The sequence below is a fragment of the Pygoscelis adeliae genome, unplaced genomic scaffold, assembly GCF_000699105.1.
Source record: "Pygoscelis adeliae isolate BGI_AS28 unplaced genomic scaffold, ASM69910v1 Scaffold14, whole genome shotgun sequence".
Lineage (NCBI taxonomy): Eukaryota > Metazoa > Chordata > Aves > Sphenisciformes > Spheniscidae > Pygoscelis > Pygoscelis adeliae.
In genome coordinates this window covers 20,794,471-20,808,641 of record NW_008825109.1, presented here as the reverse complement: position 1 = coordinate 20,808,641, position 14,171 = coordinate 20,794,471, and the positions used below count along the sequence as shown (strand labels likewise).

The window sequence follows — 14,171 nt, the reverse complement described above, 5'->3', positions numbered from 1 at the left end:
GACTCGGGGTTGGACTTGGGGATCGGGTGATGGGTGGTACGGGTATAATTGAGAGGCATGAATTGGGTTATGTGTCCCTCTCTGGAGGCACCCAGCTCAAGCTGTCACCTGAGAACTAATAACAGTGGAATTGGAAACCTTCACTCGGACCTTACATTAATCAGCGGGATCCTAGGGTCGGACCCCGTTACAGTGGCTGGTGTGCGTAAACCCGTAACATCAGAGAGCTGTGATTCAAAGGCGTGTGCGCACGTGCCCAGCGGCTCTTCTGACTTGCATCATGACTGCCAACTCAGGCCATTGCGCCCAACCGCAGTCCTTTTGGCTTTGTACGTAAGCTGGGCAAGGCAAATGTTACTAGGAAGCCTTGCAGAAGCCGAGCGTGATCCCCAAGCAGCTGTGAACATGGTGCCACTCAATTAGAGCAGGAGGCACCTGACACACAGATGCTGTAGCTGATGTGCGGTCTGCTGGGAAACTGTCCAGTGCAAAGCCACTGTGCTCACAGGTTATTAAAACAATTAGCAATTTTCCATATTATCAACTTCAATGACATTGCTCCCAGTTTCCTCAGTGAGGGTCAGATTCTAGCAGAAAGCAAGTGCTTGCTTGGGAGAAGTGCTAGGCAGCAAGAACAAAGTTTGCAGGCTCATACCCACGTGGCAGTCCAAAGGGCACCCATGAAGAGCATGCAAGCATCCCTCCTTCTCTTTCCTATAATACCATTTTTTCTTTTGAGATGGCTCTTGTCACCAAAGGTGCACGCAACCATTAGTAGGCTCAGGCCAGTGATGGTTTATATGCATGATGCACGCCTAGGATTACGGCAATCAGCTCTAAACCGCATCCAAAGAGAGGATGTATAAGCAAGATTCTGCAAGCTTCAGCCAGAAAAAAGAAATTACCCTGTCAGCTCAAGGACAGACACAAGCAATGAGAAGTTTTGAAGACCCCTGAATTGCAAATCACACTCAAAGAAACTTCAGGTGGTTTCTGTTGAAGCACAAAGGTTTTCCTTTGCCTGCTTCCTGAAAACCGGGGGCTAAAATTGAAGATGGTTACCTGGTCAGGGGAGGGGGGGGGGAAGAGAAAAGTTGAACACTTGTATTTACGGGTCTTCATCAGCTTGCCCCATCACCCATCACTAAGTTGCTGCACGTCTGCACATGAATGAACAAGAGCCCACCGGGAAGGCGTGTGGACCTCTAACCACTAACTTGATCACGTTTGGCAAGGCGAAGCTGGCATTAGTGTGCATGCCCTGGATGTCAAGCAAAGGAACACTGGCTCCTGTCTTTAATGGTAGGTGTTACAGAGCACTCTCTGACTGTTCACTGGACTTGCTCACAACTGGACTAAGAAATACATGTATTTACACGCTCAGTGTGAGGAATATTCAGTAGCCACACCGACGACTATACACGGGAAATAACTGCCATACAGACAATAGGCTACGGTGACATTTCCTACAACTAGAGGACAGGAGACAAGTACTTACTTCCCTTCTTGTGGTGACCGGAATGTGCTTCATTTTCAGGGGCAGGACATGGGGGGAGACTGACCGAAAGACCTGCCGAGGTGCAGCCATTGGCCTCAGAGAAACTCAGCACAAACAGCTAAGAAAAAATACTTGAGTTCATTTGTGTGTAGCGCGAGTCGGCCAACCGGTAGCCAAAGATGGAGAATAAACACACACGTATTTACGAAAGCGCAGGACACAAGAAGTGAGAATGCAACCCCGGCCCGAGTCTGTGATCAAACCCCGAGAGCGCTGTAAGATCCACCCCCGTGCAGGCTCCCAGGAGCACATGCAGGAGCCGTATGGAATTTTACATAGGTATGGTTATTTTTTTCCTTTTTTTCTTTTTTCTTAAATAAATAAACTTTTCTGTGCTTCTCAAACTTCCCTGACTTTACTGCTGTCATGCTTCTGTCCCAAAACACATTAAAACCACAGCGAGCTATCGGGTCATTTTCACACATCTTCATTGCAGGGATGGGAATCACAGTCAAGCTCTGGATAGGGTTTCTTACCGTTTAACGAATTTAAAAATGAAGACAATTAACCAATCTTTTAAAACCTTGGAATGAAAGTGTTTGAAACCTATTTACCTATGCCTTTTGCAACAGAAACAGCCTATTTCTAATACTTCCAAAAATATATATAACTAATTGCTTAATCTGAGGATAGCAGTCAGAAAACCCGAGATGGTTGCAGAGATTTTATAGTATTCATCTCTTTCCTTTCTGCAAGGTCAATGCTCTTGTCAGTCCTAACATACTACGTGAGCCTGTAAATAATGTACAAGGCTTGCCCCTCTCAGGACTGTTTTCTGGGTTTTTTGTTGTTTTTTTTTAAAATATATTAATATGCCTCTTCCACATTTCCTACCAGAGTTGGGAGGATACAAACGCAGCTGCCATCTTTCCGTATCTAGTGACTGAGCATTTAGTGCCAGAGCCTGTCTCAAGCACAGCGCCACGGAGATGCTAGAGGTGCTTTCCCTGCACGTCAGGCAGTCTCAGCTGGGCAGTTACAGTCCATCTTGAAAACAGCCACTGGCAGAGATTATTTCTGTTGAATCCTGTCTGCCTCCCAGGAATTTTTTTTAGAAGAAAAATCTCTAGATTTGCCGATGCAAAGAAAAATAAATATAGCATTTAATAAAATAAAAAGTAAGGCCTCTTATTACAGCAGTTGTCTTTAAAAAGCCAGTGCCAACAATATTCGGTATGCTGAGGCATACGCTGATCAATTAAAAAAAAAAAAAGATGCTACCATTTGATTTTCCTATTTTTCATATCCGTTATCTTCTGGGAAGTTGTGGTGGTAGTTTTTTTTTTGAAGTAGAGATGCTGAAATACTTATGGGTAAAGAAAATAAATAGGAAAAAACCCAATCAAATAGTGTAGTCTGTCAACGTAAGTATTTATATTGTATGTCCCGCAAACACGTGCCATAAAAAAGTGCTTTCCTTTTAAAGGACGGCTGTCTGTTCCTTTGTGGGTAGGAAAAAATAAAAGCTATACTGGAAACAGAAACTGTTACTTGTTTCTTCACTTCTTACATGGAATACAAACATGTTTCATTCAGACGAATGCTTTACAAATTGAGGGCAGCCCATCTCGAGCCCGAATTCTTCTCTTTCTCAAGAAAGTCTCTCCCCCAGATATACAGCTTGAGCTGACAGAGAAAAATGGGACCTCACAAAAGAAACAGAATCTTTTGTTATTTGGGCATCTGAAAATCAGACCTGTTGCGCTCCCCAGGAAATCAGGAAAGGTTAATTCATACTTAGCTGTGGTAACTCAATGAGCACTGCCTCCGTCTGTTGCCTCAGCCAAAGACACTGGGAAGGACAGAGCGAGCGAGGGTAGGTTAGTTGCCAGTACTAGTCACAGTTGCAACACGACGACTGTAACTAAGAAGCCAAAGCCAAAACGAGCTAATGGCCTAATTCAAGAACAGCTCAAGCATCCTTCATTCCTACCGGCAAAACATGAAGGTGGTTAGTACCTTAAAGGCTACTTAGCCCTTTGCAGGACCAGGCCTAAACATGAAGATCTACAGCAGAAAGCTGTTTTACTCTTTTTTTTTTTTTTTTTTTTTTGCACTCACTGGGTGGGTGTTGCTTCAATTGCTGTTTTGAAGGTCGTTGATTAGTTGTACTACTAAATACAGCAACAAATACTCCATGCAAATGCTTTTTCTGAGTGAAGCCACATTGCGTCTTTCTTTCAGAAATGAATAAATAAAACACAAATTGCATACTTAAACTATTCTGCTCCCTTACAAATCAGTTGACTAGTCAAGCACAAGCCCCAGTCACGTCCAGGATTCCCTCTCTCGCAGCAACTCAGAGCTACATTCAGCAGTGCTTGCTGTATGCAGGACAGCAGAAAGCGGGCTGGCTTGACGCCTCTCAATACTGCTGCAATCCACTCTGCATTTCACACGTTTGCTCTCGCTCAGCGCAGAACTCCAGGTTTTAACGCGCTTTCTTCCAGAGCTGCCTGCTGCACTGGCTCATGCATATCTGAACTGCGGAAGTCGTCACTCACTCCTGTCGGCCTCAGTTTCCATGGCAGAACTGGCGTGCCCAAAAGGACACTCAGCCGCACACGAGCCTGCCGAGCAGCCCGGCTCCCTCCCCCTCTGCCGAGAGTGGCGCAGACGCTACTAACCTTTCCCAGGAGCTGTAAGACGACCGGGAGAGTAGGCATCCTCAGAAGTGACACCACCACTCAGCTCTGCTTTGCCCTTCTCTACTCCTGCACAGACTCAAGGTGGCTAATCCCACCAGCCTGCGCATTTCACAGCATGGCTACGATTCACCTCGGGAGCAGCCCACTGCCACTTTGACTCTGATACGGGTTGATTAGGCCGGTCCCAGGAAGAGGCAAGCACCCAGTGCTGGTCCACTGCCGCCTGCCACCACAAGCGCCTTCTTCCAGCCTGGGTCTGCGGATGCTGAGGCTGCTCTGTGCTCTGCAAGGGGTCTGCTGGGGCTCAGCACCAGGCAAGGCTGGGCCCGCTCTCACCTCACGTATCTCTTACAGTTTTGCATCAGACGAGCCCTTTCTGAGCACACTGTCTGATCTTTCTGCTGTTTCATTTTAGTAAGACTCTCATCCAGGCAAACATTACAATTAGTGATACAAATCAAGTTGTCAAGAACCAAAACACTATATATTCACAGCTGAAAGCCTGTATCTCAACAGGATGTTTTGTCCGCCCCACTCTTGATTCCTTTTTGCTTGTAAATGCAATTTCACTTTCTTCCTCATCTAGAGGTACACATGACTGGGCAAATACCAGCAAGTGGGCTGTATTCAAAAGGCAGTGCAGTCTGGAGTTTACGAACGAGGGAGACCTTTCTCCAATTCCAAACCATACCAAAAAAACCATAAAAGGGACTTTCCGTCTTTAAGAAACAACTGACAATTTAAAAGTGAATGTACAGCTTATTCACAGGGTGAGCAGGAAGGGAATCTTCCAACTGAATTTGCTTTACCTTAGAAACGGCTGAGGCAGCAAAGCATTTTCGGTCATTACCTCTCTGTCTTAAGCCCTGTTTCATCTTAAAAATAAATTAAGGAGCCAGAAAGCAGGAAGAAGACAAATGACAATTTTTTACTCCTTGAGGGACTGGGTTGGTCTCCCTCCTACCACCATGACTGTGACTGTTGGTTTGTTCATCCATCCATCTGTCCTGCAGCACAAGAGTTGAGGTTTTATAGAGTTTTTGTTCTCAGTTCTGCTCTGAGCTGGCATGGGAGAAAGCCGGCCTGAAGCGCTAGCGGCTGCTGTTCTTAATCGCTTCCTTTGCTGCAATGATCAGAGGAGTCAGGCTGGAGAGAGGCTTGGCTAATTTTAAAAATGGATGCTGCCCAAAAGAAAAAAAAAAAAAAAAAAGAACCATTACTTTCCAAACTCAGTTACTCACAGGCTCAAGCAGCATTCCTCTGGTTACCAAGAATACGCAGAAATAGGACCGAGGGGACCATCTGCACCTGCGTCATGTCCAGTACCTTCCTATCGCAGGCAAACATGGCCTGTAATCCTATTAATCCATTTATCAAGGTGTCTTCAGCTCGCTGGGATTTTTGCCCTGCCAGCGCTCTGGGAATGCTGCTTGCTGTCCCAGGGCCTTGTTCCTTTCAGGAAACTCGAAATACTTACTTAGGTTCCTGTTTTCTAAAGACACGGGCTATTTTAGTTGTCAAAAAAGATGAGGGGCATAAGCCATTCCTCAGGGAACTCCAATACCTCTAGGAAATGTTTATCCCAGTAGTATTTAGGCCCATGTGTTCTTCTGAAGGCCACTGAGGTACAGGTTTTCAGCACCAAGACAAGAGCAGGGAGACAAGTGACAGAGCGCTGATGGACTCAGCTCTGGGTTGCAGTGGGAGCAGTGTCTACCATCCCATCCCCTGCCCCTCCAGTGCTGGCTGGCACCTTCAAAGCAGGGACAGTCAAAGTGGCACATGCTGCAACTCCCTATCTGCCACAAAACCTGGCAGTAAACCTGTAGCTGTTCTTATCTACTCGACGGTGCCAGGCAGCAAATGGAGCTGTGAGAAGTCCCGCTCAGTCGTCCCTGTTTCGGTGGCAGAAACCTCTAAGAGTGGGGCAGGATGGACAAGCTGGGGCCCCTCTGATGCTCACAGTGAGCACCCCACAGCCCCTTCCTTCCCACAGCCGAATCTCTGACCACTTGGCTGTGACTGATTTCATTGGGTTCCTCCCCAGTCATATCTCTGTGTCATTCCACTTCAGTTATTTTGCCACCGTCTAAAACTGAATATACTACCAAAATACAAAATAGGGCCACGAAAATGATCAGGGGATGGAACACCTCTCCTGTGAGGAAAGGCTGAGAGAGTTGGGGTTGTTCAGCCTGGAGAGGAGAAGGCTTCGGGGAGACCTTATTGCAGCCTTCCAGTACTTAAAGGGGGCTTACAAGAAAGATGGGCACAGACTTTTTAGCAGGGCCTGTAGTGATAGGACAAGGGGGAATGGCTTTAAACTAAAGGGGGGTAGATTTAGACTAGATCTAAGGAAGAAATGTTTTACGCTGAGGGTGGTGAAGCACTGGCACAGGTTGCCCAGAGAGGTGGTGGATGCCCCATCCCTGGAAACATTCAAGGCCAGGCTGGACGGGGCTCTGAGCAACCTGATCTAGTTGAAAATGTCCCTGCCCATGGCAGGGGGGTTGGACTAGATGACCTTTAGAGGGCCCTTCCAACCCAAACCATTCTATGATTCTACTTATTTTTCATTTGAAAAGCACCAAGACTGGAGACTAATACGAGGGGGTTCCATCTGACGCCTTCGAGTTTAGCTGATGAGAAAACCGTTACATAGTACGGCTGTTTCACTTGCAGCCGCTTCACATTTTACCTGCAAAAGTTCCTTGGCAGACCCTCGCCTGTCCACGTCCATCTCCAGGCAGCAGTTCAAAAAGTCGCGAAACACAGCGGACAGTCGCTCAGGGTTCTGCAGCTCTGGTGTCCCGTTCGTAGCGATCAGATACAGCGCCTAGAGAAAAAGGAAACATGAGACTCCACCTGTTTCTTTTATATCCATAACTGCTCATATAGACCCCATTTTTTAATGTCCAGTCTCCAGTGGCAGTTTCTTCCCTGGCAGAGGGTTAGAGATAATTTTTCTGTACCAACAAAAAAACCCTCTGATGCAGCCACAGCTATTCCAACATCAAAATGATCTTGCCTTGACAGCTGATTTCATTGGCTGACCTAGTTAGTATGAACTACGTCAGGAAAAGCACGTTTTGCTTTTCCAAGTATTGACAGCAGCTTTACAGGCTATTTTAAAGAGTGAATTTGGTCTATCTATATTGTTTCAAAGGATTGTTACACAAAATGCATCTCTGCAGTGCTGACTGGTCCCTAAAGTACAGCTTCCATAAAACAAAGGTAGTCAAGTTTTTTTGCTCTGTTCTTGATAAAAATGGTAACCGGATGAAAAAAAGTAAATCCATCAGCTTATTCCTTGGATAAAGAAACAGAAACATTTGGAACCTCATTTTCAACACAGACACGTAAGTTGCATGCACGAATGTATTACGAAGAAAATGCGTAATTGGGCAGACAGGAGCCACCTGCAACTGTCTTTCAGCAGTCTCCAAATTCCAGATCAGCTTCGCTTACGTGGTAAAAGAAATAATAGTCTAATCAGAAAAATGAGTAATTCCATCCCTGTGGTAACCCTGTGCTAATTTTGATACTCAAGTAAATACATTAATGACGCCCCTATCCCAGAAATTGCCAGGGAAGAAATGGGAGGTTTTGGCAGTTGGGTTATTGAATGCTCAGACTTGGTGACATGGAGAAAGTGGCTTGGACTATGAAAGAAGTATGTTCACTAAGTATTTCAGCAAAAATGGACAAGAAGCAGAATAGACTGTGTTGCCTTTAAACGATAATGTTCATGTCTCAAGCATGCTTCCCAGTGAGAGGAATGGGGGATTAGTTCATCTCTCAGAACCACTGTTTTAGAAAAGTTTATTTGTTTGGTTTTTTGGTTTTTTGGGTTTTTTTTAGGAAAGATAACATTGCATCTATTACACTTGTTTCATATTTTCAGGGTCATCTTCACAGACAGAAGAGCTGGAACAACTTAAAACCCAAAGCAAAGCGTTAGCTGAGAATTGGGAGTATTCATCTGTGTTAAGGGTTGAGTCCTCTGTGAATTCCCTTCCATGATGTGCATCAACGCCCAGCTGCTCAGCTGAACGCAGTCATTCTGTGCACACAGGCCTATCCAAACACTTGAAAATTCCAGCCTTTCTCCTCCTCAGTAGCATCTAGCCTAAGCTAAGCTTAAGTTTCTTAAGCAAAGCCAAGGACGCTCACTTCCACGCAGCTGACAGTGTTCATGCGGCTTAGCAAGTCTTCCTGGTATTCCTCGGGCCAAGGAATTATAACGTAATTTTGCAAAACACAGGGTGAGCATTATCCAGTGTGGTTCACTTGTAACCAAGGTCTAACATGCTGAGACGCTAGAGAGATGCATTCGTTCTGCTTTTGCAAGATGTTATTTAGAAACATAAGACAAACATTATGAAATATTCAAACTTAAACTTGCAGAATATGTCTAAAATATACAGTAATAATAATAGAAATAGGCCTAAGAGTCTTCCATAAAAATGTCTGCCATGATAATAACAGCTCTGCGCTACTGGCATTTAAACAGACCGTGACCAAATTGACTTTGTTATTATCCTCTTAAATACAGAGGAAAATTTCCAAGCCTAAAAAGGCAAATGAACTATCCTAGAGTAAAAACAATAAAAGGAAGTTTCTTTACTTTTCCCACAACGTAAGTGTCACAAAATCAGTCTTATCCTGTCCATCTGCAGCTGACCTCAGCCACCAGACACAGTGGTGAGCTGGAGTGCCTGTCCTCACTATGTTTAAATTGTGCTACCCGAGGGATGTTAATTCTCCTGCGGTAAAGGAATACAGCACCGATGTCAACCTTGGAAGTTTTATTCCAGCTCCGTTCACCTGGCTGTGGAACAGGACTGCCAGGACAAATGGAACTCTTTTAGTTGCTCGTTTCTTCACGGAACGTGAATCATGAGGAAGAGTCATCTTTAGCTAGGAACTGCACCTTTTAAATATTTCTACAACAGAAAAAGGTCTATGGGAGGCTGAAGTACCTTCTTATCATGTATCTTTTGGTTTCGTGTTACACAGCTGGCAAAGAAAAACAAGTACAGTACAAAGGAAATGAGTGTTTGCAGTAGCTGCAAAGGGGCAATAAGCTCATTAAATTTGTTTAATATACCAAGAAACAAGAAAGGATTCGGCATACAATTATAGCTGCAGTCTGTGCAAACGATATCCTAAAGTTATCCAGGCCACCCAGATACAAGACAGAACAGCATACAGATGATTTAGAAGCCTGAAACTGTAGAAGATCCACAGCATTTGGAAAATATGCTACAGTTTTGAAGAAAATTGATGTGCTGTGGTTAATAAATGAAAAAGCAAAGAGAAATGCTTAAGGTTTGGTTTGTTTTTTGTTTGTTTTTTTTTTTCTTTTTAATTTGAAACTGGGGAGGTCCAACCTGCATTTCAAAGGATATTTATCACACCAATGTTTGTCCCTCAGGCACTAGGCATAATGCCTGATGGAAGGAAATCACAGCGAGAGAAAGCAAATACCATCACAGAAACATCCAGGACGCTCATGGCTGGAAAACGGTTCATTCCTGTGAGTTCTGCATAGGCTGGAAAGAACCTGAGCAACATGGGATGCTTTTGCTCTACGTGTGGAAAACAACAAATGCATCTACATTAAGACTGCTGTTAACTCTATGATTAATGATCCTTTAATGCCCTTATAATTTATTTATGTATTTAAATTAGTGTCAGTAACTGAAGCGCCTGCGTGCCTTCTGTTATTAAAACAATCATTCATAAAAATGAAAGAGCATCCTTTTGTTTCCAGGCTTTGCAGAACGCCCTGAATGTGGTCTCAATGTGACTATTAAACCCAACAACTACTGTGTGCCACCAGCTAAAAAACTTTGCTGTAAAAACAGGTCTTGCTTATAAGCTCTCCGGTTTGGATGCAGCTGAGACCTCTCCCTGAAGTCTCTGATTCCACACACAACAGCAGATGGATCCTGCCCCTATTGGGGTTGATTTACCTTAATAAAACTAGCTGATAACCGGGGAACTTCAGGCGGTCCATCACAAGCTGTTCACTGTTCCTAGCTCAGGGGCAACAAGCTCTGCAAAAGAGCCCAGGAAGCTAGTACGGATGGTACCAACTTCAGATGCCTGATTTTAATCTACTGCCATTTTACTCAGACACCTGAAGATGCCTTCGAGCTCTAAGTGTTCAAGTTGATCTTAACTCCAGCAGGAGATGAGGCATGTATGGAGAAAAAGAGCATCTCAAATAAGCTGGGTACAGGCAGGAATAGCTGAATGTGATTTTAGTCAGAGATAAGAAATCCAGTGATCTTTCTAACAGTTGACCTGAGGCTTCTCGAGGAGCCCTAATCAACATTTGAGGTTAAGGAAGCAGGGAATTTTCAGCATCCAGACCACTAATGCTAATTCTCTTCATCTGTTTTTGCTGCCTTACACAAGGCAAATGCATTTTTTGCAAGGGTCTTCTATGGAAGCGAGTGGAATATGGGGTCCTCTCTTTGCAGGGAACTGAAGCAAAACCGGTGACGTGCAAAAGTCTCTGCTGGTAAAACTGGGCTGCAGTGACGCAGGCCTACTGCCACCCTGCCAGCTATGGTACACTCTGCTTATTCACCATCGGTCTGAATCCAAACCTGTTTCTGCTTTATCCCCCCTCACGAGGTGGCACAGCGCACACCACTCCACATGCGTGCACTGGAACCAAAAAACCCCAGGGCACCTACCAAACCAAAAGTAGTCTTCCAAGAAAACTCAGGAAACTTTTTTCAAAAAGAGCGGAAGACTGAAATTTGTATAATTGTTGTACTCCTTTCTTAAGCAGCACGGCTGGGGGCATTTCCTGACCATTCCGTTGTTTCTTCTGTCAGTCTGCAGTACGCAGCCTGGGTGCCACAGACCAGAGAGAGTGCAGCCTTACTGCTGTGAGAAAAGCTAAAGGTCATGCTCTATTTTAATTCTAGCCTTAACAAAAATTATGTATGTATACACATTGGTCAAAATTAGTTTCCTCATAAATTCCCGTGTCCTGTCAGGAACTAGATATGCAGCATTTAACTTTGTTTCAGCTATCAGTCATGAGGTTTTATCTTGGTATACATTCCTCCACTATTACATGCTCATTTGGTATAAGAAGTGGTCATTACATTTTAAGGAATTGGGATAAAACTGAAAACTTCGAAACAATAAAAATACATTAGTTTACTACAAGAATTTGTGCTAAAACATACTTTTAGAAATGTATTTGGTAATAAGTAATTACGGCATTACTATAACCAGTGACACTTCCTGAAAGGCTCAGGTAAGCAATCGGCACTGATCCGAGTTCGAAAAGACTTCTCTGCCTGCAGGTACAGTTGAAATGCTTTTCATAAAAATTCCCCAATTGGAGAAACTTGCTGCTGAAAAATTCTTGTCATTCAGAGATACAGAACTCAAAGAGAGTTCCAAAACCGCACGAGAAATTTCAAGCATCGTTGAAGGCAAAAATGGCACATTTCTGAACTGGCTACATGTCACTTCTCTTTTGAGGTTCTCCCATTGACGTAACCAAAGCTACAGTATATGCTGATACGACGTTTTCAGAAGTGGGCCTTGGTGGAACTAGTTCAAGCTGATGTGACTGGGATTTTGTCTCATGGGAGACAAAACATGGGACAGATTAGAAAGACATGCACCTTACCCTGAGAGGATTTTCATTAAGGTAAGGAGGTTCTCCTTCCACCATTTCTATTGCCATGATCCCCAGTGACCAGATGTCCACTTTGGGGCCGTATGCTTTTCTTGTCACCACTTCTGGTGCCATCCAGTAAGGAGTCCCGACCATTGTGCTCCGTTTACTCTGCTCGGGGGTGATCTGAGCACAGAAGCCAAAATCAGCTGAGGAGAAAAACAAGTATTGTTAAAGCCAGCTTTAATTATGAAACCGAGCAAAAGAAATCCCTACTACATGCCTGAGAAGGCGTTGTTGAATTTATCTGGAAAAGTGGCCATGCTCTGTTTACTCGGTGCTGTAGCCAAGGAAATATTGAACTGGCCACGTAAAAAAACCCCTCAAGTTTCATGCAGTGGCTTTTATCCACTTGAAGCTTTCGATTGTAACTCCCTCCCTCTGGAAGGGACATACACAAACCAAAGTCACTCTTTACTTTACCCACCTTTTTCCTTTCTATACCTCTCTGCACATTGGAATTGTGCTCTTAGCTTGCAGCAGTGGTCAGTGCACTACCACAGGCAATCACTTTGGGGTAACTGGCAGTCAGTCAAAAGCAGCCCCACACCACATCCTGGGAACGCTGCGCCTGACCAAGAATACCTACTCAATTTGACAGATCCGTCCATTCCGAGAAGAATATTGTCGCTTTTGATGTCTCTGTGAATCACTTGGTTTGAATGAAGGAAATCCAGTGCTTGCAGGCACTGATAGGTAAAAAAGAAACATGAGGGTAAAAGTTAATGACTTGATTTCATCACACAAGAAAGGAAATGGCTCTAAAAGATTTAATTTCTAGATGAATTGTGAGTAATGGCAGAACATTGTGCTGTCAAGAGGAATAGCTTGCTGCTTCAACACTATTAGAGTAATAACTTTCTAAATGAAGGCATATTAGCTTTTGAAACAGAAACGTCAATTATTGTTACCGACTATCCCCTGAAAGCACAGACAGAATGACTGCTGCTGCAATGAATGTGCTATCTCCATCCATATGACAAACTACTGTTTGCCAAAAAAGAAAAAGTCCTTTCCTTCGGTATGAAGTGGATCACTTTCGGGTGGGAGGTTGCATGACAAAGATTTTATTGTTAGGCTCTACAGCAGATTTGGAAATAGCATGTTAGTCATTTTTCAGAAGCAAACACCATTTTGGGTGGAATGCTACCCTTTTTAAGCTGAGGACTTGTGATAAATGAGTCTCTATTTTTCTTTGCTGTTATTTTAAAATTCTGCCACCAGCATGTTTGCTTTTACAGGCAAGGAATGCAGTACAGACATGCTCCAGGCAAATGTTGAAAGAGGCAAAGTTGAGAATAGTAAAACTAAAAAAAAAAAAAAAAAAAAAAAAAAGATCGTACAATAACAGTATATAAGAATATAACAACAGAGTATAATAAGTGCAGTGATACTGGCAGGCAGTTCACTGAAGATGCTCGCTCTTCTCCATATTATCAAAGCAACACAGAAACAAAGCTTTGAACATGAAATCACTCACGTTCTTACCACCCGTTTAGATGTACCATCCTGTCCAAGTAATCAGAAGCACACGTGGGATCCCTTACCTCCCTACAGACAGCTGCTATCTGTCCTTCATCCATACATGTCTCTGTAACAACATCGGTTAAAGAGCCTCCAGCCAAGTATTCCATAACCACCCAGAGTTCATCACCGACTAGGTAGCTGAACGAAGAAAACAACGGCATTGAGATGAATGTGCATAGCTAAATTACCTCATGAAAAAGACTACAGTTGATTTTTGTTTCCAGGCCATTTTTAAATGAAGACAGAATAAAATGAACAGACACTCCTTCTAGCCTATACAGTACTTAGAATCTGTGCAGGCTAAATGAGAAAGGTACGTAAGCGAAAAATTAGACGTCTTAGATAGCAAGCAAGTGAAAAATGCAGTTTAGTAACGGCAAAGATAAATCTTGAACCAGGACATATCACATCATCTGGTTCATCATCTTAACACATAAATTCCACGATTAACTCCAGGAAAAGGCAACACAACTTTCATAGTCATCCACGGTAGGAGGGTGTGTACCACTGAGGACAGAAATTGGTCAACAGTTTGGAAAACCTTACATAAAATACATTCAGAAACAAGAAAAACAATTTAAAAACTGGCAACTTACATCTTTCTGGAAACAAGAACCTAGTCTTCCTGGCATCCACAGCAATGGAAAATAGTGGGAACAGCCCAAGGGAAATAATTTCTATGATTTATCAGCACTTATCATAAGACACAGAAGATACGATCAAC

At 43.7% G+C, this 14,171-nt stretch overlaps 1 protein-coding gene across 1 annotated transcript in view; it reads right to left on the bottom strand.

Annotated features, from left to right (window-relative positions):
• Positions 1-247: 247 nt before the first annotated feature.
• Positions 248-14,171, bottom strand: part of PAK3 (p21 protein (Cdc42/Rac)-activated kinase 3) — a 72,258-nt gene continuing 58,334 nt past the window's right edge. The window contains exons 11-15 of the mRNA XM_009327837.1: positions 13,468-13,585; positions 12,510-12,609; positions 11,873-12,069; positions 6,905-7,042; positions 248-5,387 (exon numbers count right to left, since the gene is read on the bottom strand). Coding sequence (XP_009326112.1) covers positions 5,298-5,387; positions 6,905-7,042; positions 11,873-12,069; positions 12,510-12,609; positions 13,468-13,585 — 643 coding nt within the window. The 3' untranslated portion in view covers positions 248-5,297. The remainder of the gene's footprint in view (positions 5,388-6,904; positions 7,043-11,872; positions 12,070-12,509; positions 12,610-13,467; positions 13,586-14,171) is intronic.